We start from the raw sequence: 25,865 nt of genomic DNA on the forward strand, positions 1-25,865 counted from the left end.
CAAAGAGCAGGGGATCAACTTGTTCTTGATGGGTGGTTTAAATATTAGGAAAACCATAAATAAGGCCACAGTCATGGACTTTGAACACTAAATCAGATGAAATAACTTGTAACTTCTTCCATGTAATCACAAAAGTTAGAAAACATTTATTAGTAATTTATTTTAAAGAAGATTACCCAATTGACATTGTCTTTGAAAAAAAGATATTAAAAATTTACTAAACTGTAATTTTAATGTTAATTATTTGAATTCAAGAAGATTATTATGGTCACTTCTGTGAGGTTTAGTTAATTTTCACTTCTTTCTACGTTGTAATTTTATTAGTCATCTTAAAGCAGTTTCAAATCATTTCATCAATCTTCAACTTTGCTTTTAATTTATGTAGTGGAATTTACTTGTTCATTGGTATGAGTAATTTTCAATATTTTGCCAAACAGCCTGTGGCAACTGAAAGCACAAGTTGCATACATTAGACTTTTCTGTTTGAGTGCAATGCAACAAAAACAAATTACGTGCAAACCCAACTTCATTGAACTGCAGGCACTCATAACTAATTAAAAATACTTTTAAAATATCTGCATTTACGAAAACAAATTTGACCAACATATTTGGGAGGCAAATAGTAGAGCAAAGCATATCTTATGATTATAACAATTTTTAGTTGTACTTTATTGTTATTTATGATTTTTATCTCCCTACTCCGACAAAATGCTTTATATATCATTCAGTCCATCTTGTTCTAGAATCTACTGTATTTGAAGCCCAATAAATAGTTGTAGACCAATTTTCTTACTGTTATATACTCAGATTATGCCTGGAAATTCACCCTACAAGTAAACTTTCCATCAATTTCATAGTGTTGTGAAAACTGTCTAGTAGCTCAGAACATTCTTGGTGGTCTCAATGTATTAAAAGTATGCAGTCAGATACTGATATCCCTCAGTCCTGCAGATAGCTAACAAAGCTGAAGTCCACAGGCTAGTGAGCACCAGCTGAGAGCAACTTTCTACAGATTTCGTGAGCAGCCCAAGAGGGACAGGATCTGAGATGTGATGATATGTCCTCTGGCAGCAGCAATATCTGATATCGAGCTCGGCTAGGTGGTGCTGAGTGTGGCCTCTGAGGTGTCTTATTGCCTGGGACACCTGCTTCCTTCACCGGCTGCAGAGAACACAGTATCCATTAAAGGAGCTGAAGGAGGTGCTAGAGGAGTTTACATGGCAGGAGTCCAAGAAGCTCTACAGCAGTCCAAAATGAGGTTGGGGCACACTTGTTCATCCCTATTCTCTATTTTCACACATATGCATGTCAGTCCTTCTGTGGCTGCGATATCCTTGTGATGGGATCCAATCCAGCTGCAGTCTTGCTCTCCCAGTGCATGCTCATTCTGCAAATCAGAGCTTCAATGTATTGCTACGAAAAATTCTATCTGGTCTTAAAATCCATTGACACCATCACAAGAAAATTCCACATGACATTGTCATGAACAGAAATAGATGATTGCTTCATATTCTTACATATAATTTCCACCTATGGTGAAACTTTGAATGATTGTAAAAACTGTTTTTGCATGTTTATACCTCACTTATTTTGTCGATGGAGACTATCTAGAGTTGGAATTCTCATCAAAAAGTCCATCAGTAATTATTTTAAATATAAAACTGATATCAAAAAATTGAGTTAATGAAAATAAACTCAAATTTTTCATAAAAAATATGAAATGATATTATATGGAACTTTATGTACATGGAAGTTGAATAATTGCTATTATTTTTCTATTTGATATTTATATTTATGTAATTAAAAAACATAATTAAATTTTAAACTAAATTAAACTGAGCTCCAGGAAGACTTATCATTTTCTCTGAGCCGTGACTCTGAACATTTGGAAAGCACCATACAATAGGGATTTTCAGTGATTCAGGGATTTCAGTGATTTGCAAGATTCTGCCAAGTACTTTCAAAACTGAGCATGAGGTCTTTGCTACTGCCTTTATGGCATGCAAATCACTCAGCCTCAACTCAGTTCCTTCCTCCAATGTAAAAAATACTACAAGAACAACATCTCACGGTTCCATCAAATGGGACCATGTGTGATATTTTACACTGGACTACACAACAGACTGGAAAAGTGATCCGCAGAGAGGCTCATTGCTGTAAGTTCACTCCATGTACGAACTGTCTTGCACAAAGCTGCCACCTTGGTGTCTTCTTCCAACTTTTCCTCTATTTGGACCTCAAAGTTTCCTTCTTCCAGTCTGTGCAGGGACCAAGAGGCCTGTCTAGAGTAGCCGCCCAGCATCCGGCTCCGGCACCCTTTCCCGTTCCTCTAGGAGACTTGGATGCGTGCCAGCCCAGCTCAGGTCTCCAGGTTCTGCTGCGGAAGCTTCCCACATGGTGCCCGTCGCTTGGGATGCGGCTGGTGAGCTCCCTCCAGTGTCCTTGTGTCTTCTCTACAGGTGTCCCGGCAGGTAGAGGAGGAGGCCGGTGGCTGGTGTTCCTGCAAGGCGGGGCTGGGACTCCTCGATGTCCTTACGCTCGCCCTGCAGGTTCTGCGCCCCAGGACCCGGCAGGGACGGCAACAGGCCGGGAAGTAGTGACACCTGGGGCAGTCAGTCATCCAGGAGCCGCCGCCACCCGCCCCACCCCCAGTCTCTGCAGGAGGTGTTTGTCTTCGCCTCTGCTCCCGGCTCTTTCTCTTTCACTTTTCTTTTCGCCAGTGGTTGGGACTCCGGGTGGAAGGCGCCCGGGGGAATCCCAGCTGACTCGCTCACTGCCTTCGAAGTCCGGCGTCCCCCGGGAGGGAACTGGGTGGCCGCACCCTCCCGGCTGCGGTGGCTGTCGTCCCCCACCCTGCAGCCAGGACTCGATGGAGGTACAGAGCTCGGCTTCTCTGCTTTGGGAAGGGAGTGGTGGTGGTTGAAAGGGCGATGGTATTTTCCCCGAAAGCCTACGCCCGGGGCCCCTCCCAGCTCCAGAGGTACCCTCTGGTCTACCCAACTGGCCCGGCTGCCCCGCCCTCTCCTGGGGAAAACTTAGTCGCAATTTCAGTTTTTGGTTTTTCCCCTAATGACACTTTAATGACACTTCCGAGGCTCTCCTCGCCATCCTCCCGCTTCCGGAGGAGCGCAGATCGCAGATCCCTTTGCCCCTGGCGTGCGACTCCCTGCTGCGCTGCGCTCTTACGGCATTCCAGCCTGCTGGCTAGCGCAAGGCGGGCCGGGCACCCTGCGCTCCCCTGGAAGGGTGAGGGACGCGCCTCTGGTGGCTCCAGCCAAGCTGCCGGTTTCTGAGAAGACGCTGTCCCGCAGCCCAGAGGGCTGAGTTCTGCACCCAGTCAAGCTCAGGAAGGCCAAGGAAAGGTACCACAGCTCCCCGCTTCTTAACTGCTCCCGCCCCAAACTCCCTGTGGGCCGGTGCAGATGTTTGTGCGTGCGCGTCTATCTCTACCTTTGCAAAATCAAATTATCGCCCTCTTCTTTGCTTGCACACGTCTTCTGGGAGAGAAATTTGCAGGAATGGATAGTGCTTGGCAGTCAGGCCTGGGTCTGTATTGGTTCCAACTCTGCGCCAGCCAGTTATCTATTAGAGAAGCAATAGTGTATCTAGAATGCCAAAGGAACTTGGAAAAAATACGAGCGAGCGAATTTCACTAAAATAAAATCGTTGTTCACGGTGGCTTTTAAATGAAAATCCAGCTAATTTTTTCAAGTGTTATTAAGACCGCATGTTACTAGGGTATACAGTTCATTTGACTTTATGTAATTCCATGCATTAAAAACTATGTTGACTTCAAAGTATGTGTAAACCAAACTAATTATTAAATGACCCTTACAGCAGATTGTTAAATAGGATGAGTCAGCAATTTCAAAACTGGAAGTGAAGTGGTGGTCACCAGCTAGTTTCCTTCACATATTTTAAAACTACTTTCTAATATTATGATACTGGTGGTGGCCAACTAAGTGGTCGTCATCCTTATCTTGTCAGTGTGGTGAAAGAGGCCATATTAGCTAGACTGAATTCTTGCTCTAGTATTACAGAATAAACTGGTGATTATGCATCCTGCCACGTAGAGGAGGCAAGGTGAACCACTCTACTGAAAGTATCAAGATACAATACACTTCTGGAAGGCTGAGGCGAGAATATAGCTTGAGACCAGGAGTTCCAGGTTATAGTGAGCTATGATCTGCCACTGCACTCCAGCCTGTCAAAAAAATAAATAAATAAAAAAGATATAATACAGGTTAAAAATTTAAACTCCTCTTGTTTTCGTGTTAAATAATGTGATCAACAGAGAAAGGAGATACAAGATACAAGGGAATGAACATAAAGATATATAAAAAGAAGAACTGAAAACACAGCGAACGCCATTTAGATTGAAAAAGTGAAGAAAAAGCTAGTTTTACTTAGAGTTAACAAGTATCGTAGTCTTAAGCTTCGTTATGATTGTCTTAGTTTCATATCCTTACGTTTCTGTTTTCTCACAGAATTTTAGTCAATCAGAAGAGCCTCTCCTGCGGTATCATCTGCTTTGCAACATGACAGAAAAGGGTCAGTTGGCCATTGGTCTGGAACTTCTGATAGGCAGGTGTTCCCATACTTTTGGTTTCACTGTTCCCTGCTGATTTGGAGTGGCAACTCCAGAACCTGATGGGAAGCTATAGTTCTGGTTGGAATTTTCCTGCAGACTACTGGTGATTAAAATGACGCTCTTTTGTTTTAATCCTTGAAATTAATGTAGCAAATATCAACAGCTATATTGCAAGGCACAATGTTTGTCAATGAAATATTTGTTTATACATTTCCTTGGGGGATGGAGAAAAACAGTGCCTTAAAGTTTATTGAAATAGCTTTTGGAAATGGAAGGTTTTAAAGCCTACGGGATACTCATCTCAGATTTGCTACCTCTGATGGATTTCAGAATAGCTAGAAAAGGAGCCCTGAAATGCTGGGTACATGTGGATTTTTCTCAGGAAAATATCCGCAACTTTGGTCAGCTTTTTAAATGCATCTCTGACCCAAAACAGTTTTAAATCTTTCAGAAATAGAGACTACTGTCCTTTTCTCCTCATCTCTCCTGGAGTTTAATGTTGAGTTCTGCTCATTGTGTTAACTATTTTTCTGAGGGTTAGCTAATGATAATACAGAGTTCTGTCTTCAGACCCATAACTTAAGTTATGAGAAACAGTATGAATAATAGCTAACGTTGAGTTCTTACTATGTATCAGACATTGTTCTAAAGATGTATTTTTTAAAAACATCATAATAAACTTATGTGGTAGGCAATATATTTTACAGCTGAGGAAATTCTCAAGGTCACAGAGCTAGAAAGTGGTAGAGCTGGAATTCCAACTCAGACAAGTTTAAGACTGTTGGTATTTATGGAGGATGGTATTATCTACATAAAAATATTTCCTACAATTTGACAGTGATAATCAATCCCTATGTATTTTCAGGCAGCGTTGTAATGGTAGAATGTTGGTTGTAAAATAATGTTTGTATGGTACTTGTGCAATTGACATTATTGTGTATTTAAGGATTATTTTTCTAATCAAATAATATTCATTTTTGTATCAATATGTGTTTGGTTCATTGGAGAAATTTCCTTTATGGTCCCCGAATGAAAACATTTGTCTGATTTGCATCACTTTTTGCTGAGAGAGCTTGACAAATAGTAGGCAAATGTGGACTGATCTAGATATCTGTCTCCGCCTATCTATGTATCCATTCATCCATACAACTAGAAGACTGGGATTCATGGAGAGGTCAGAGAAGACGAGTTTTCCATAATATCACAACTGGTGATGATAAGGTTAACCATTTGGGACATCCTCTTTTCAGAAGGCGTTATGGTAGAACGGTTGGCAAGAAGCCAGTTCTTTTACTCAATATTAGCTCTTTTATTTACTTACCCAGTGATTACAGTAACTGCATGAGACTACTGACACTAAACATTGCTTAAATACTTGCTGCTGTCCTATAGGAATGGGTTGGATGGAAACATTCCATAGAGGAGTTGAAGGAAAAATTGTTGTTTTAGTGAGTACTGGAATGCATTAACTAACACCTATTTGATGGTGAATTTCACTAATTAAATACTATCAAGTATATGTCTATATGTGTGCATATATGCCTATATATGTGTATATATACTGTATATGTGCATATATGTGTGTGTATGTATATTTTGTACTGTACCATTTGTTAACAGCTGTGGGCAGACAAGGGCTACTTTTTACTCAGCTTCCAGACTGTATTGACTAGGTAAACATAAGTAGCTAAGAAATCTTGACAGAAAGCCTGAAACACAAATTACTGTTATTAACAGTGCCATTCCAGCAGGAACCTAATGTGAATTTGAAAGTTACAAAGAGGAAGCCTGTGCTATGTTTCAGGCACCATACTGGCCCTTCATCTGTATGTCCTCACTGAATTTGAATAACCATTGCATTTTTATCCTGAATTTGCAAAGAAAAAAAAGGCATGCAGAGTTTCACTTGCATTAGGATACAACTGGGTAAGACAGACACTCCACTGAGATTTATCTTGATTCTAATGTTAATGCTCCTTTTCAGATATCATATGTATTCTCGTCTAAGAAAACTCAGGTGTTCAGTGTACTGAAAACTAAAATGCTGCTATCCTTACCTTGAAATAGACCCTGGTCACCATTTGGGGTGATTTAATGGTATTTGTTAATTTGCCTATGTAAAAGAATATTGCCTTATTTATTTATTTATTTATTTATTTTGGACACAGTCTTGCTCTGTCTCCCAGGCTGGAGTGCAGTGGTGCAATCTCGGCTCACTGCAACCTCCGCCTCCCGGATTCACGCCATTCTCCCACCTCAGCCTCCTGAGTAGCTGGGACTATAGATGCCTGCCACCAGGCCTGGCTAATTTTTTTTTTTGTATTTTTAGTAGATATGGGGTGGTCTCAATTTTTAGTAGATTTTTAGTAGATATGCCAGGATGGTCTCAATCTCCTGAAATCGTGATCCGCCCATCTCGGCCTCCCAAAGTGCCAGGATTACAGGCTTGAGCCACCGTGCCTGGCCAGAATATTGCCCTTTTTTAAATAAAAAAAAAAGTTGTTTAGTGCTGGAGTCAGAAAGAGAAGAAAAAGAGGCTCTTTGATCTCAGTTTAGTTCAATAATATTATTTGTCCACATTTCACATCCAGAGCCAGAGTATTTGTATGCACTTATTTTATAGTGTTTCATCCCACTGCAGGGGCAGACGACTCTGTGTAGACCATATAAAATTGGATTTTTTAAAAGTCTGCATGTAATACACAGTTGTTTCTTCTCTAAATGCTAATGGTTCCTCCAAGTGCTGACAGGATGCAGACAAGATGAGGAAAGTGACAAATTATTTTGTGAAATGAGGGAATTGAAACTGCAAATGGTTCTAGCACAGGAAAATATGATGGTTGTAAGGTTGATGGGGGGGGTGGCAGTGGGGGTGAGCTCTGCTTGCCATTGTGACACACCAAAGGAGGCCAGGGAGGGTCTTTGGTCCTTTATATCACTGAATGCTACTTCTCCTTCCCGGGTATTTTGCTCATGTGCCTTCTAATAGAAATTTGACAAAGTAGTCCTTTCACACTGTTAGCACTGACCTCTAAAATTATCAGATAATTATTTATTAATTGAACATTTGATAAAGATTTTATATTTTTAGGTCATTTGCTCTCCTGACTCATCTGCAACAAAAATAAGTACCTAAAACTTGATCTTTTATTTGAAGGATTTTTATTGTGAAAATTATTCTTGCTTATGTTATTTAAAATACTATCATTACAATATTAATCAAAGGAACCATTAATTTTTGGTCAGTGATTATTAAGCATAAAACTAAAACAACATTGGAAATACGTATCATACAAGTAGATATGTCAATGCTTTGATTAAAGATGTATCTTATATCAACTTTTCAGATCGCCCCTTTATTTGGCATCCTGGTGAGGCAAGACACATGTTAAGATTCTGGATAGGGAGAGATAGGCATTTTTTTCCTAAAGTGGGAGAAGGGTAATTATGAAAGAGGAAGTGAGGAAGGAGAACTTGCCAGAAATCTGCCTGCTTTGGGCACATATCAGGCATATCTCTGGTAAAAGGGGCTCCTGTGCAAGTAACGGATCTTGAAATTGGTTCCTTTAGAACCCTCTATGCCCACAAACCCCCGGGAAAGTTGTAGGGTACGCCAGAGGTGTGTGTTGTTCAGTTGGGATATATAGTTCAGCCTTCTTTCCCACACCCTCCCTTTGGCTTCTGGATTTCCATGGGTTACTGTGCTTAAAGCAAAGCACAGGGAGTTGGATGGGGAGCAGTAAAGAGCCTGGGCTAACTTCTGTAGAGGTTTCTCACTGGGGACTAGTGGGAAATAAGCTCTAAAAGGGCTTGGGTAGTCTCTGCAGTGAAGTCTCCTCTTCAGCTGCAGTCACCCTGCCTCAGTGTTCCAGACACACTTGCCAATCTTTGTCAGCCTTCCTGGGTCCTGCTCAAAATGTTAACCCTCTATAACATTTTCTGTCCCTACCTACTGCCCAGGGAGAATTATTTTCTCCCTAACATGAATTCTTCTGGTGCAGTCTGCATTCCCTCATAACAACTTTAATGTCTGTAAACTCATTTTTGTGTATCTGTCTCTACACTTACATTTTGAGTAAGGACAGTGTGCTCCATGTGCTTAGCAGAGGGTTGGTCAGAGTCTATTAGGATTGACTTCAGTAAGAGTCAGTCATCATTCAGGTGTTTGACAGCTAAGCAGACAACTGTAAAAGAGGTAGGAAACATAAGTAATATGGCAAAATAATGTTGGAATACTGTAATAAAAATAGCATTTTAGGGAAATTAGTTTGAGGTAGAATTTATTGAAGAAAAGACAATTAGAGATAAGGAAACCAGCTAAAAATCTCACAGCTAATTCAGGAGTGTAGTTTCATTCTCATTATCTGCTCAAGGACATGACTCTGGTAATTCATTCTTTCTCTCCATCACCATTTTTTTCTCTCTCTTATGGGTCTTTCCCAATACCATGTAGCCATACTATAATTTCTACCATTTTTAAAAAAGACTCGTGTTTTTCTCCTTATGCTTCTCCTCACTTCTGTATCTGTTTTTTTCTGCCCACATTTTACAGGAAAACTTACAGCATTGACTATATTCTCTGTTTCCAGTTTTCCTCTGTCCATTCTCTCTTGAACCAGGCAGGCTGTCATGTCCAGTGCTCCACTAGAAAGACACTGGTCGAAAGTACCAAGAACATCCCTTTTATTAAATCCAGTGGTTAGTTCTTGGGTCCCTTCCTATGTATCCTTTCCGCAGGACCTGAGAGATCTTCATGTGGCTTCCAAGCCACTCCCCTTCTCCTTATTTTCCTTTTACCTTACCAGCACCAATTTCAGTCTCCTTTTACTTTACCAGCAATAATTTCAGTCTCTGACTGGTTCCTAATTTCCCTAACATGTAAATATAGCAGTCTGGGGGCTCAGTCCTTAGGCCTGTTCTCTATCTGTACTCTCTGTCTTGGTGATCTCATCTAGTGTCATGGTTTTTAATCCCTTCTTACACTGATGATTCACAAATGTACATGTGAATCTAGCCATAACCTCTCCCCTGAACTCCAGACTCATTTAGCAGTCTATTTATCTGTTATTCACCCATCTCTGATTGGATGCCTAATACTCACTGGATTCCTGCCTTTACTGCCATATCTGCTTGCTCCGCCTTCTTCTTCATCTTACTTGATGGCAGTTTCATTCTCTTAGTTCCACAGATAATCAATCAATCTGTCTTGGATTTGTCCTTAACGTCTCTTTATGTCATATTCCACGTTGAATCTGCCACCAAATTATTTAGCTAGGCCTTCAAAATATATGCCACATCCTATCTCTTCTCACCCTTTTTTTCACTACTGTCACCTGGGTTCAAGTCGCTGTCATGTCTCACAGTATTATTGCAAAAGTGCCTGCTGCTTGTCCCCTCATCTCCACTACAGCCTGTTCTCAACGTGGCAGCCACAGTATTTCAGTTACCTGTCCCTGCATCAAAAGGATCAATAACCATAAAACAAGAACAAAACAAAACAACACCCCCAGAACTTAGTGACTTGAGTAACAATAATTTGTTGTTTATCATGATCTTGTAATCTGGGCTACTTTCGGCTGCTTGACTCCTCCTAGGCTGCTGGAGATGAGACATTCAAGAAGGCATCTTCCTTCACATGTCTAGAACATCAGCTTGGATAGCTGGAAAGCTCATGCTGGCCAGGCATCCATCTCTCTTTATGTGACCTCTATTCATGGCTAACTTGGACTTTACATCATGTTGGTCGCAAATAGTTGTACCATTGAACTAATTATTGACTTTCAGGATCCCCTATAGCTTGTCTTGTTATGGCATCAAACTCAGACTTTGAGTCTCTAAACTGGATCTCCAGATGAGGATAATATTTCTCTGATGTAGTTTCTTGAGTGCAGAAACCTGTAACTAAAAAGATAGGTTATCTGTGACCTTCCCCTTGTCCCAACATACAACGGTAAAACAAAAATAGGACAATTGCTTTAAACAATACAATTTCAAAACAAGACAATAGAAGGCATGTAACAGTCGCTAGTCCATAGCAAGTCTAAATAGAGCCGGCATATGTCCCAAGTTCTCGCTCTGGAAGCAATACATGTTCCTGATTAAGGTTTAAATTTGTTCCCTAGGAATCGTTCTCTGTGGCTTTTAACTTTACCTTTTGTACTTTGGGCTCCTTTTCTCATTCTTTCTTTCTTTTCTATGAGAAATAATTTTTGCGATTCGTTGCAGTGGTGTAGCCTGCTTCCTGATGTTAGAGCGTTAATAATTTAGAGACTTTTGTATACTCACTTTTTTTTTTAACTGCTTTTTGTTTTTAAGTTCAATGATATTTAAAATTTGGGGGGCTTCCTATGAATTTTATTGAGATTCATTCACTTCGTTAGATAAAAGACATAACCAGCAAATCCTTGAGACAAGTTCCACTTTAATTTGTTGGGAAATCGAGATGCCATAGAAACCCTTAGTATTTTTAGAAGCCCTTTGACTAGTTAGAAAGGTCTATGAGGCACTACTTTAAATCTTTCAGAGTTCTTAATGAAGGGCCTCCTTGCCATACAACTGATTTGATCTTCAACCTGAGAGCACATATAATAGTACACCATGGATTTGATCTTTGCCCTGAAACTACTTATTTCTTGGAGAATCTTTTACTGCCTGGAAAGGCAAGAATGAGAACAGTTGTTATTTTCCAATCTAGCAAGTCTTAGGTTGAACTATTTCATCACTGTGTTTCTGGCCTTCACTGACAGTGTCCTTGCCTCTCTCCAGGTGTCTTCCCACCACTCAGTCTCATAGTAGTTTCAATGTCGATTACTAATTTCCATATAATAAACTACTCCAAAACTTAGTGGTGTAAAATAAGAACCATTTGATTTTCTCAAACCTAAGAATTAGGAAAAGTTACAAAGAGAATGACTTGTATCTACACTGCAATGTATATGGCCTCAGCTGGTATGACTCAATGGTAAAGGGATGTCTGAGATGGCTCAGACATTAAGTCACATATAGAGAGCCTCAGTTCCGGCTGTTGTATGGGCCCCTTGGCTCTCCTTCTCTTAGTCTTGCCACATGGCTAAACTGGACTTTCTCACAGCATGATAGTTTCAGGGTTGTCAGACTCTTCACAACTTGACCAACTTCTATAAGAGAGGAAGTTGGAGCTGTAATCACTTAAGGCTTGGATATGCAATTTCCAGACTGTAACATTTGTTTTATTCTTTTGGGAAAAGTAAGTCAGAAGACCACCCAGATTGAAGGGGAGAGGACAAAGATTCCACCTCTTGATGAGTAGAGTGTCATGCATGTTCATGGGAGGAAGACATTGATTGATGGCAACTGTCTTTGGAGATTATCCACCACAAAGGATAATCTTGTTAAAATATTAATCAGGTTATGCCGTTCCTCTATTCCAACACCCCCATGGTTCTTTCGTCTCACTCTAATAAAAGCCAAACTCTGTTACAGTGGATATTAAGTCTCTAAGTGATTTGTACCCCTGATGTCTGCCATCTACTACTCTTTCCTTAGCTCACTGAGTCAGTTACACTGGCACCTTTTCTATTCATCAGCCATACCACTATGTTCTTGTCGAAGAGTCTTTTACCTTGCTGTTCCTTCTTCCTATAATGCTTTTCTCTCAGATATCACCCTCTTCCCCATACCTGCTTTGGAGTTTGGCTCAAATATCCCTGTTGCAATGAAGTAACCCTTGACTGATGTACTTCAAATTGCAGCCTCCCCAGCACTCCCTGTCCCAATCCTGTTTGGGAATTCAATTTATTTTTCAGATTTTGGAAAGTAATATAGTGTGTTTACTATATATCATGTAATGACCAAGCTTATTCAGGTACTTCCTCAAAAGGGAATAAATACAGCTTATACATAGTCTAATGTTAGTTCAGTTTGTGTTTTGTTAACCAGTGAATTAAGGAGAAACTTTCAGTTTTTAGAGTTTTTTTGATTTAATATTTTCATATAAGGAACTATGGACTTATATGTGTTATTGAATTATTTGATTATTAACATCTCCCTTCATTAGAATATGAATATGAAAGTCCAATTTATGCAGTTTTGTTATTTTATTCATTGTTATATCCCCATCACCTATTAGTGCCAGGCATATGGTAGTCTCTCAACAAATATTTGCTTGAATATTTAAAGCAATATTTAAAGCAAAAATGAATGAGGGAATGAATGGATTAATGGATGCTAAGTAGTAGGGTACTGTAAATAGAATGGAGAATAGAAAGACAAGCTAATTTCAAGGAAGATTTGATTTACCAGTGTTCTATTTATTCATTGAATTGATTCTGGCAATTCAGCAGTTAATAATTTTGAGTGCCTAATATGGGTTGGGCACCTACCTAAATACTTGACTGGTCTGGATTGAGTGGGAGAAGCAGAGCACAGGGAAGAGTCAGAGGATGCCCAAGATTTTAACCACGAGAGTCAGGAAAGATAAACATGTTAGGAACAGATGTATATTACAGCTAACACATGGGGCAAGGTAGGGGAATGGATGAACTTGATTTTAGAAATATCACAATAGAGCTAGAAGTGGAGCAAACTACTTAAAATGTCCTGTAAGTGACTAGAAGTGCTAGATTGAAGATTGGATGAACTAGTTGTACAAGAGATTTGAGTTTGTGAGTTAAGTAAAAATTATTGGTTAAGACAAGTGGTCAGGCTTTTTCCCCAGGAGGTAAATGTATATATAGATGGTTTAGGGTCACATAAGACAATCAGAAGGACTGTCACTGAGCTAAGCACCCTGAAAGAGGAGATGTTCGGGAAGGCCTTTGAGGAGGGATTGGCCAGCTCCCAGGTCTTCAAAAGAGAAGGCCAGGCTTTTTACACCTCCTATCCCTTGCCTGCCTGTCGTACTTGCTCTGCCTGCTGCTATCTAGAGGGATTTTAATCCCTTATGTGATTATTCTTACATATTCCTCTTTAAAGACTCACTTCCTCTGTGACATTTTCCTGGCCAGATGCCATCTTTACCTCCTGTCTTGCCTCACACATTTTCTTTGTGAGTTCTCCACCTGATAGATATTTCTCTCATAGTATCTGCAGTGTTTCACTGTATTTACCTGTGTTCATATTGCCTCTTCCACAGGTATATGCTAAAGGTCATAGATGACAAGAGTTGTGATGGTGGAGTTGGAAGGGCTGAAGTTTGAGAAACACTGCATCCTTATGTGTCACCTTGCCTGGCACAGAGTAGACCTATAATAACGTTATTCTTGTTGTCAGTGATCCAACATATATTCCCAAGGGGTCAAGTTAGATAAGGTTCTGAGAAAATGAGTTTGACTATATTTGACTCATAGTATATTACTGGTGATCACATGGCTTTTGGGAAACTATTCCCAGCATATTTCTTATTGTCAGGGTCAGAAAGGGAAATAGAATTTTCTGAGTGTGTACTTTGGCCAGGTAACAAATAGAATCTTTACTTTCCTTATTAGGAGTATGAACTTTAGAGAACTGAAAACAAATAGGTTTGTTTAATATTTTGTGCTAGTTTTAATATGGGGGGATAATTTTATAAATTTGCAAAGTAAATGCTTCAGTAAATGAAAGAAAATTGAAACAAGTCACACCCTATTCTCTAAATTCCTTCAAACAGAAATCCTTTCATTTTCTTAATTTTATTTTCTGAATATTTTGAGAAGTTATTTCAGTAGGACAAAAAAGAGACGAGAAATTGTGTGAAAATAATAGTATCGCTGAAATTTAATTTATTTAGTATCTCTTTTCCTGAGGGTTTAAGAGAAGAAATAATAGTTTCTTCTCTTGTTATGCTGTTAAAAAATTTGTAGTTACCTCAAATATCAGATTAAAATGTATTTGGTGTCTTTCGACTCTACCCCTGAAAAGCAAGATCCTTGCAAAGAACCTCTAAAACTGGAAAGATGTGGTTATGCTGATGGCTTATTTGACTTGATATTGAGGCATTCATCTTCTAAACCTTGACCTTTCTTAAGTCAAGCCATATTACTCTGAGCCACTGCAATTTATAAAACATGGCTTCCAGGCTAAGGTGTTTAATCCGAAGAAGCTAACAGCACACCAAGAGTTCTAAACAATAGTGGATACTTACTGTTCTGTACATGACTCCCTGCCAAGTGCTGTGAAGGATAAAAAGATGCAGCACACATGATTCTTTTTAGCAACTTATTATCTAGTGCAACAATTATTGTTTGCAAGTAAAGAGCTGAGTGTCCAGGGTACTGAACTACTGTCAGCCCCTGAACACAACACACTTTCTTTCATAGCTAAACATCTGGACACGTTTCTCTTATTGGAAATGCAGTACTTCATCCAGTGTCTGTCTCTTCCTTGCCCCCTTCTCCTCACTCGCCTCATCCAGAAGTCTCAGTCTGATAATGGCTTCTTTGGGAATATTGTCCTAAATGTCCGGAGTTGGGTTAGGTGTCTTTGATTCTTAACTTCACACCATGAATATTTAAATAGTTAACATTTATTTTCATCTATAGTTCCAAGTACGTTAACATATGTAGCCTTCTCAAACTCATGAGATACTTTCCTTTGCACTTTTCAGATAAGTAAACTGAAGCACCAGAAAGGGTGGTGACTGGTGCAGGGACTACCAGTAGGAAGTGGTGGAACTGAAGCTTGAACTCAGGTTTCTCTCCCGAGCATGCACACTTCCTATAGAGCTACCTTGCTGGTGCAATTAATAAGAATTATAAAGATTAAAAGAGAGGAGGTAAAATTTTCATTATAGATGAAAGCCATACAAATTAACAAGCTACTAAAACAAATGAGTTCAGCAAAGTTGCCAGACCAAGATTTTTAAAACTCAATAACATTTTTCAATACTAAGTAAAGCATTAGCTAACATAACACAACAGTAAAACAAACCAGCAACACAACCTTCCCCAGCAGGAGCCTGCTTGCTGCAATTAAATATGGTTTATTTGAGGATTGTCTAGATGGCTCAACATCAGAAAATCTATCAAAATAATCTTGACGATAGAGGAAAAGTTAATGTCAAGTTCTGAGAAGAATAAGAATAGATGGGATTTTCCAAAACTGACTAAAGTATATCTATGAAAAATCTATAGTAAACATCAAATTTAATACAGGGCTCAGAAAAACATTTTTTTGTTTTAAATTTTGGGAGATGATGAGGATGCCAGTGTTGGCACAGCTATTCAGTAAAGTAACGAAGACAAAAATAATAATGACCATTCATTTTTATTGAGTATTTACCTATGTGCCAAGCAGTATAAAAGCAAAAGTGTGATGGATTCCCATTGGTGCAAGGAGATGGTGAAACTCCCATCTTCTTACTCCTCCAAGGTAGAGGTGATAATTGAACTACAGTGAGCCAGGATGAAAAGGAGTTGTTGCAGAGCAATTGTAGGTAGGATGTTCAATTTATTGTTCTGACCCAGAATGTAGCTATTTGGACATAATGGAATGGAGCAAATTACAATGTAGTAGAATTTGGGTGGTAGTAGTGATGGTGTAGGATAGGTAGATCTAAGCTGTGAAATGAAAAAATCCCTCAATATCTACTAATAACTGCACTTTAGATATAGTCAATACATATGGAGGTGCAAGTACCAAACATACTGTAATCATGGATTTTTATGATTGAAGCAGAGCCCTTTTGAAATTAATATGGAGAAGCAGCACAATGCATAGCATATGCCTTGTGCTATGTTAGCTGAATGAACTTCTGGTGAAGAATTAAAGTGGGGATCCAAAACACATTGTTATATCTCAATTTAATCTCTTTATGTAAAATTGAATAATACATTTAATTTCTCTGCACTTATTATTCTCTTCTTGGAAATTAAGATGATTAGACCAGAGAAATTTCCTTCGGTGTTGAATCTGGTGGTTCAGGGAACCAACATAACATGGATGGATTCTATCATATGCTGAGGTTTTCAACCTGTGATCTTTATAGATGTTACTTAGGCACTGGAAAGGACTTTAGACACCTCCAATCTAATCTCCTTACTTTAAAGACAAGGTAACTAACACTTAAAGACATAACGTACTGTGCTAGTGTCACATGGCTGTTTAATGACAGAATCAAGCCTTGGGTCCAAGTCTCTAGACCCCAGTCCATTCCATGGTTCTGTTAAGATTAGGAAAGCTCCAAATTTCATTAAGAAGTTCTCAATCTGAATTTTACATGAACTATAGTTTTGGAAATTGTAATATGTTAATGATGAATAGATGGGAATGATGGTAGTCTGTATGGAGTATAAGAAAAGAATAGATGGTGAACACTTCCACCGTTATTTACACAACACATCCAAAGAGAGAGATTCTATGGTGTGCGTGTGTATATATACACACCATATATACATATACACACACACCATCTATATATATATATAAACACACACACATATATATATATACATATACACAATGAAATTCTATTCAGCAATAAAATAATAAAATCATGTCTTTTGCAGCAACACTGATGGAATTGGAGGCCATTATCTCAAGTGAAGCAAATTGAAACAGAAAGTGAAACGTGGTATATTGTCACTTAGAAGTGGGGGCTAAGTAATGTGTACACATGGACATGGAATGTGGAATACTAGTCATTGGAGAATCCCAAAGGTTTGGAGGATGGAAAGAGGTTGAGGGATGAGAGATTACTTAATGTGTACAATGTACATTATTCTGGTGATGGTTACACTAAAGGCCCAGACTTTACCTCTATGCAATATAGCCATGTAACAGCACTGCCTTTGTACTCCTTAAATGTATATTTTTTAATGAATGTTTGTGGTCCCACCACATGGCCACATTTAATGTTAATTGCCTAGAAGTATGTTTTATAACTGAATGGAGATAATTTTCTATATTGTATTCTAACCTAGATGATATATATATTCTGTAAGATTTTTCAGTTTTCTTTGTTCTCACTCTGTATTTGTCAAAAAAAAATTACTGGTAATTTGGTCATGTAAGCTAATAGTGCAGGCTTAGTTACTCAGGGACTGCTCTGGTGCAAGAAAAAAGTTACTCACTTCTGCCTTCTATACCGCTTCACTTTTCACTCCGTCACTGCCAAAAAAAGCCCTCCAAATAAATCTGACCTCTTAGACTACAAAAAATGCAGCATTCTTGGGAAACCTGCAACAAGTACACCCAGTAGAAAGGGTCAAAATCTTAAAGATTGTGACAAATCTGTAATCCCACAGAAGGGATGAGGCATGCCAAGTGTTGGATGATGTCTACAAAACCTATTTTCCTTAGACAAAAGCTGAAAGGTATAGAAGTGATATAAAGCAGAGAAAAATGAAAAGCAAAAATTATAAAGATAAGTATGGCAATCTATTTATAATAATGGTTTTGATAACTACCATTTAGATAAGAATAGTTCATGAGGCCAGTGAAATAGGAGATACAGTACTAAAACTGACCATTCTCCTATCGTGAGGACAGGATCTCTGTTAGCTCTGTCTCAGATAATTTGTACAGCCCAAGTGGAGAAGAAAGAACCAGCAGTGCTATAAAAGATAAGTTCTGTCCAATCTAGGGAGAAAAAAGCAACTACACTGACCACATTAAAGCTCAGGAGTCCAAACACTGCTAGTTGCCAAATAAACTTTATTAATAGAGACAACTTCCCCCTTAGCAGTTTTATAAACACTATTGCTTTTTCATATAGACTTGAGAAGGTTAGTTTACTTGTCAGAAAGTAGACTGGAAAGCAATGTTTTAGAAACAAGACGTTTGGGACTGCTACAGGGATCCAATGTTCAGGCTAAATCACTTGATACATTTCATATGAAGCTAAGTAGTTGGAACAAGAGATGCTAGAGGTCCAATCAGCAAGAATAATAAACAGAAGAACGACAGCCAAGTCTAGCGAAACTGTCTGGAGAAAGAGTACTGGAGGATTTGTGGTCTAATGTGCATTTGTGCTTAGTAAAAGATAAGCTGTTCCTCGATTTTTAAATTTAAGTGTTATTCCTGAGGATTATGGTCATCGCATCTCTTTGCTTCTGTAAGGGGCTGGTGAGATGCAATAGCAATGTTTGAATCCAGTTATTTGTGAGTGGGAGATGTGCTCTATCATTAGGCGTCCTTCTCACCGAATAGGTTATTATCAGCAGGTAATAAGAAATGTGCATCATTACAAATTCTCATGTGGTATTTTGTTCTAAAACAGACAAGGTATGTCTTCTGTGGCAGCGCTGAGTGAACACATAGAGACTGGTGTCAAAACGGCTGTTATAAATTACAGGATACATTTTAATAGTTAAACAATTATCTAAAGAGGCACCACTGGAAAATTGTTTAGTAATAATTGGCTGATTTTTATGATGAAGGATAATTCTTATGCAAATCTTTTTATATAAATACCTGAAGAATTCAAAAGAAGGACATTAATTTAAAAGCATTTCTGGGAACTTTCTGTTGTCTGGACTTATTTATCTTTAACTGCAAATGCTGGAACTATTCAGAAAACCATCAAAATAGCTTTCTATATCTATTTTTAGAGTTTAAAAGTATGACATACATATGTAGTCATAAGTAATTAATATATTTATAATATAAATAAAATATAATTTCTACTATATAATAATGGGACTTGAGAGGCCAAAATTGACCACTACTAAATTCAGGCCTAACAAATTCTGTTGTTGGAAGCTACCACTAAAAGAGAATGCCTTGGCCTATGGAATGAAAGGAAAATATTTCGTTATTCTTGAAGGGTTAAAGCTATAAGGCTTCTTCTCCTTCTTACTCTTTCCTTTGTCTTGGTATTATTTCTTTATCATTCTTCTTTACTTATCTTTCTTTCCCCATCATGGTTTTTATGTTTTCAAAACTTTGCTCAAATTTGCCAGCTGTAGAAACCTCACCTTGACTACCTCAGTTTGTCTCTGCCCCTTCAATGCTACTGTACTAGGCTTTACCCTTTTCATGGCAAAATATGACAGCCTTCCTTTTTGTGAAAATGTTCAAATCATATCAAGGAGTATGTCTTCCCAGTAAGACCACTACCATCCAAATATAAAAATGTTTGTTGCTAGTATTTGGCCTGATAAAGAGCTTGTACCAGAATATAAACTAGCCACATCCCTAACACAGGTTTAGTCCACGTGACTTTTTTTTCTCATAGCAAGACTTTCCTGAAATAGAAATTAGGGCAAGCTTTATTAATTGCAAACTGGCACTTTAATGAACTAGACTATAGGGATGTTAGTGGATACTTTTTTATCTTCCTGTGAGAAGAGTGAGTAGGATAATTGTGATAGATGAGGTGACTGGTTGGTAGTGAGCTGTGACATTCACAGTGGTGGATAATTGCTAATAAGAGGTGACAGTTTTGAGTGTTCACTGTGTGTCAAGGCCTGTTCTATGCAGCTTTTATGAATGAGCTCACTTACACCTCACAATTGCCATTTTCCCCATTCTACAGATGAAAAAAGTGTGGCCCTTGAGGCCAGGCACGGTGGCTCACACCTGTAATCCCAGCACTTTGGGAGGCCAAGGTGGGCAGATCACTTGAGGTCAGGAGTTTGAGACCAGCCTGGCCAACATGGTGAAACCCCGTCTCTGCTAAAAATACAAAAAGTTGCCAGGTTTGGTGGTGCACACCTGTAATCCCAGCTGCTTGGGAGGCTGAGGCACAAGAATCGCTTGAACCTAGGAGGTGGATGTTGTAGTGAGCCAAGATTGTGCCATTGCACTCCAGTGTGGGTGACAGAGCAAGGTTCCATCTCAAAAGAAAAAAAAAAAAAGAAGTGAGATCCTGAGAAATTAATTTGTCCCAAACCTTTCACTTAGTAAGGGGCTAATTCAGATTTCAAACCCAGATTTGTCTGAAACCAGAGTCTATACCTGGATCTATTCTGTCCCACAGAGCTTTCTGCAGTGAAAATGTTCTGTCTTCTGTTTTCAAAATCATAGCCATTTACCACATGTGGTTTTTGAATACTTGCAGTGTGTCTGGCTCAAGTGAGAAAGTGAATTTCTAGTTTTATTTTAGTTAATTTACAGATAAATTTAAATAGCCACATGTGGTTAATGGCTATTATGATCAACAACACAGGTCTGGAGACTTTAAAATGTTGCTAACTACAGGCTAATCACAGGAAACCCAGTCTAGGAAAGTATACTCATGTAAGGTCTAGTTTTTCTCCATTTCTAGAGTTTCTTAGACATTGTAAAAAAACAAAAAAACAACAACAGCAGGGGTACTATCTTAAATTGTTGCTGCATTGGAGGTAACAGAATTCAATTAAAAAAATTATTTACAGTCTCCTTTGGTTCAGAAACTGTGTCATGCTTTGGGCATTCTAAATGAATTTTGTCTTCCAAGAGTTCATCGTCTAAGTAGCTTTATAGAGAATGTCATAGTTCTTTTCCCAAAATTTCTTCATAAATGATTAGACAAAGTATTTAAAATCTGTGCTATATAATATTTTGTGGTATTTTGATTTTAATTTTATGAATAGATAATACATTCCCATGGTTTAAACTTCAAAAGGTTCAAAGCGCCTTCCAATTCCCTTCTATAGGTGCAACCAGTGCTGTCATTTTCTAGTGTATGTCCTTACAAATAACTGTTTTGTGCAGACACACAAAAGTGCACATATGTACTTAACCCCTTTCTGAAACCAAATAAACACTGTTGAGTTACCTTGTTCTTTTTACTTAAAAAATACACCTTGGATATATTTTCATGCTAGTATTAAAAAAAACTTCCCATTCTTGTCTATGGATGCATTATATTACATTGCATGCATGTATTATAATTTACTTAAACATTTCCCTACTGATGGACATTTAAGTTTTTTCCATTCTTTTGCTATTACAGAAAATATTCATATGAGTAATTTCAATACTTGTATTCTAAAGTGAGCTAGAGTGACTGCATTCCTGTTTCCCAGACCGTATTCCACAGAACACAAGTCTCATGAGATGTTCAATATTCAAAAGGGTTCTATAGCTAAGTAACTTTGGTTAACTCTGGGTATTTGTTGACGTTTCGTAGTGTACACTGTCAAATTAAAAGAAATCTTGTAATAATCTGCTTCGATGTAATCCAAGTGTTTCCCAACCTCATATTTTCTCAAGGAACAGAATACACTATTGTTTTGGGTCAGGTTCCTGGGAAGCAGACTGAGATAGAAATGTTCATGCGAGAGGCTTACTGGGGCATGTTCTAAAGAACAACACCTGGCCGGGCGCAGTGGCTCAAGCCTGTAATCCCAGCACTTTGGGAGGCCGAGACGGACGGATCACGAAGTCAGGAGATCGAGACCATCCTGGCTAACACGGTGAAACCCCGTCTCTACTAAAAAATACAAAAAACTAGCCGGGCGAGGTGGCAGATGCCTGTAGTCCCAGCTACTTGGGAGGCTGAGGCAGGAGAATGGCGTAAACCCGGGAGGTGGAGCTTGCAGTGAGCTGAGATCCAGCCACTGCACTCCAGCCTGGGTGACAGAGCAAGACTCCGTCTCAAAAAAAAAAAAAAAGAACAACACCTGATAGAAGTGAGAGCAGATCAAAACAGGGTGGGCAGAGGGAGAAGTTGGACTGTGATGCAGTTGCAACAGTGGCCTCACAGGATCCCATGGGGAGCCTTCTAGAGGCAGGATGTCCCTTTGGAGATGTTCCAACTCTGGAAGGGAAGCAGGCCAGATTCCTGGAAGGGAGAGCCACTCCCTGATGCTAGACAGCTTTCTTCCATTGGAAGCATTTCTCAGGAGGGGCTCAGCTGTGAGCTATCAACTGGAACAATGAATTTCATTGTTCACTACAACACTGTATAGAATCTTCAAGTTTTTAAAGGAAATGTTTATCAGTTCCTAGAGTATCTTGCTGGTCACAGCAAGTCATTCGGTCTCCCGGGACTCAGTTTCTTGCTGTATGAAATATGTATACTGAACTGAAAGTTCTTTAGAGTTTATAACATTCTTTGCATCTACTTCCATTTCAGTATGTGCTAATTAAATTCTAAGGTCAGACATAAGTTTTCCCAAAGACATACTTGGCCATAGAGAGGCCAATAATGTGGATAGATAAGCCCTAATTTTTTAATATTTCTGCTGTGCAGTGATGGAAAAAACGTGCATTGTTATAATGCTTTCAAGTATATGTTACTTAACTTGGGGCAGACTCTTGGGGCAAAATTGAATAAGAGAGCTAAATTAGAGCTTATTATTTTAAAAATATTTTGGTTACCTCTTGTTAGGTGTTTGCTGAAGAAGCTAGCCTGCTATCTTCCTAGGAACATTGGCCCATATTGATAAAATTGAAGGAATATACTGGCATGAGGTGTAAAAGAGAGAGGAGCGTAACTAACTTTAAAGCACATTCTTAGAAGCTCTTATTTATTCTCCCTTTAGAAGCTCAGGAAGCAAACAGGTGTAGATAAACAGCGATAGCAATTTCTCAAGGACCATCTGTTTGGGAATCAGATGGGTCTAAATGCCCATCCTATGTCTTTTACGGTACTTGCGAATTTCATTCTCATGCTCCTGCAGGATTCATCAATTGTGGTTGTTACTGATGGAAGCTTGTTTCCTGGCAGGAGAGGGAAAAGGGCTCAGGGAATGGGCCTCTGTTAAGTGTGCCTGGTAGAGTTGATGCAGGTTCATAAAGAGGATGGAAAATATATCCAAGAAAAAGAAAATGTTCTTTTTGGATAAGGAAATGGGAAGTGAAATCAAATTTAAAGCAGTGGGTATTATACAAATATGATGCAGAGAAGCAAACAAAAAGGAAAAAAAAGAAGAAGCAATTTTAAGATTGGTGGCTGTATGGGTGTAGGATCAACTTTTAAATTGAATGTAAGTTTTTCTAAAAAACCTTAATCTTTCTCTTCAACACAAAGCTTCACAAGGATTCTTGGATCATACTGAAATTTGGTTAAGATGTTTCTTAATTTATTTTATAAAATAAAAGTTATACTACTTTACTTTTTAAAATGGCATAAGTTGGATTACCCTTATAAAAACAGAAGTTATACTGTTTTTAGGTTTTCCAATCATATAGTCTGTTGACATGCTTATACCCCCCTCAAATCACATATACCTTAAAATATTATACTATATTGTGATGTTGTGGTTTACTACTTCGTATTTGAGTGGAGACTTTGCCACTTTACTTTTAGAGTATACGTTTACAACTCATTTTCAACACCTTCTTTAGACTTGGTCAGTAACTTGATATCAAACAAATACATTTGACATCACATGTGCTTTGTGATATCTTGTGATAAAGAGAAAAACATTTTGCTAAAGAGCTATATGAAGCATTATAGGTTTTAAAAAATGATATATGATTTTTTTCTCCAAAATTATATAAGATATGTTTTTCTCCAAAATGATGTAGTTCTAGTCAGCAAGGACATAAGTTAAATTGTGGGGAACTCTGAGGATTGTAGAAAAGATTTCCCTAAGAAGTTCAGTCTTGACTTATGTAGTTTTCTCCGTATGAGTCTTCCTGTTTTTTTATAGCATGATCAGGTATGTAGGTAACCATAAATCTGAGGAAGGGAGGATTACTCAATACATAATTATTAATCCTTTTATCCCTACCTTTGGCTCTTACAGAATCCATTCCAATATATGGCCGTGTGGCTCTTTGGAGCAGTGTTCCATCACGTTCCACGATGGTGACATCATACAGAGCACAGAAATCAATGTTAGCAGATAACCAGCCCATATAAAATCGAGTAAGTAAAGTTTTAAAAATTGTATCATGCAATATAGATACTTTTATGTAATAGCATAACTAAAAATAAGGAAGATGTGGAAAAACAGGTGAAGTTATATATACCTAGAACTTTTAAAATGAGCATCTTGGTTTAAAAAATATACCGTTTGTTATTGCATGCTTAAAGCATATATTTGAGGGCACAGAATATTGCACATAATTTTTTTTCTGAAAAGAGCCACTTAGTAAATATTATATGCTTTTGAGTCAAATGATCACTGTCACAACGTGTCAACTCTGCTCTATTGCTTGAAAGCAGCCATCATCGTGTATGGGCATGGCTGTGTCCCACCGGAACTATTTACAAAAACAGGCAGCAGATGGTGGTTGGCCTCTGGGTCATAGTTTGTCAATTCTAGGCATATAAAATGACAGAATTGTGCACATCACTTTCTGTATATTACTGGATTAATTTTGAAAGAACTTGGGTGCTTAAAATTAAATAATAAATGTAATCAAACCATCTAATTTTTGAATTAGTTTACTAATGTAAGGATATTAGAAGGTAATGTAGATTAGATTTTTAAAAAGACTAATTGAGACTTTTGAGGAGTATTTTAGAGAAATGTAAGGTCAAGTTCAATCTCAATAACTAACAAAATATAGTAAGGTATAACTTGATGATGGAGATATGTTCTAAGAAATGTATCATTGTGCAATTCTGTTGTGGGAACATCCTTGGCTGTACTGACACGAACCAAGATGGTATAATCTATACATGTCCAGTCTATATGGTATAGCCAATTGGTTCTAAGCTACAAACCTGTACAGCATGTTACTATACTGAATACTGTAGGCAATTGTAACACAATGGTATTTGTGTATCTAAACATAGAAAAGATACAGTAAAAATACGGTATAAAAGATAAAAAAAAATACCTGCATAGGACACTTAGGATAAATAAAGTTTACAATACTGGAAGTTGCTGTGGTTGATTCAATGAGTGAGTGGTGGGTGAATGTGAAGGCCTAGGACATTACTTGACACTACTGTAGACTTTATAAACACTGTACACTTAGGTCATGCAAAATTTATTAAAATATTTTTCTTCTTTTAATAAATTCACTTTAGATTATAATTTTTTAAAGAAACAAACATTTTCTTTAACTTTTTGACTTTTGTAATAACACAGCTTAAAACACAAACATATTATCCAGCTGTACAAAAATGTTTTTCTTTATATCCTTATTCTGTAAGCTTTTTCCTGTTTTTAAAATTTTTTAATTTTTACTTTTTAAATTTTTTTGTTAAAAACTAAGACACAAACCCACACATTAGCCTAGGTCTACACAGAGTCAGTATCATCAACATCACTGTCTTTCTCCTCCATATCTTATCTCACTGGAAGGTCTCCAGGGTCAGTAACACACATGGAGATGTTATCTCCTATAATGTCAATGCCCTCTTCCTGGAATATCTCTGGAAGGAACTTCCTGAGGCTGTTTTACAGTTAACTTTGTTTTATATAATGTTTTTCATTATACTTTAAGTTCTAGGGTACATGTGCACAGCGTGCAGGTTTGTTACATACATATA

The 25,865-nt window shown here is 38.2% G+C and overlaps 1 protein-coding gene across 7 annotated transcripts in view; it reads left to right on the forward strand.

The window, feature by feature from the left end:
- Positions 1-2,086: 2,086 nt before the first annotated feature.
- IL15 (interleukin 15) overlaps positions 2,087-25,865 on the forward strand; it is a 101,508-nt gene continuing 77,729 nt past the window's right edge. For 4 of the 7 annotated variants that reach the window (XM_033215338.1, XM_033215342.1, XM_033215343.1 and 1 more), the window contains exons 1-2: positions 2,266-2,875; positions 24,166-24,287. Coding sequence is in view for 2 of the 7 variants with exons in the window: in XM_033215343.1 (XP_033071234.1) it covers positions 2,527-2,875; positions 24,166-24,281 (465 nt within the window). In the remaining 5 variants the exon portion in view is untranslated. Of the gene's footprint in view, positions 2,157-2,265; positions 3,363-4,487; positions 4,552-24,165; positions 24,288-25,865 lie in introns of those variants that run through there. The other 3 variants (XM_033215340.1, XM_033215341.1, XM_033215339.1) reach the window with 3 other exon arrangements.

This window comes from Trachypithecus francoisi, unplaced genomic scaffold (assembly GCF_009764315.1).
Source record: "Trachypithecus francoisi isolate TF-2019V2 unplaced genomic scaffold, Tfra_2.0 Lachesis_group1, whole genome shotgun sequence".
NCBI classification, from domain to species: domain Eukaryota; kingdom Metazoa; phylum Chordata; class Mammalia; order Primates; family Cercopithecidae; genus Trachypithecus; species Trachypithecus francoisi.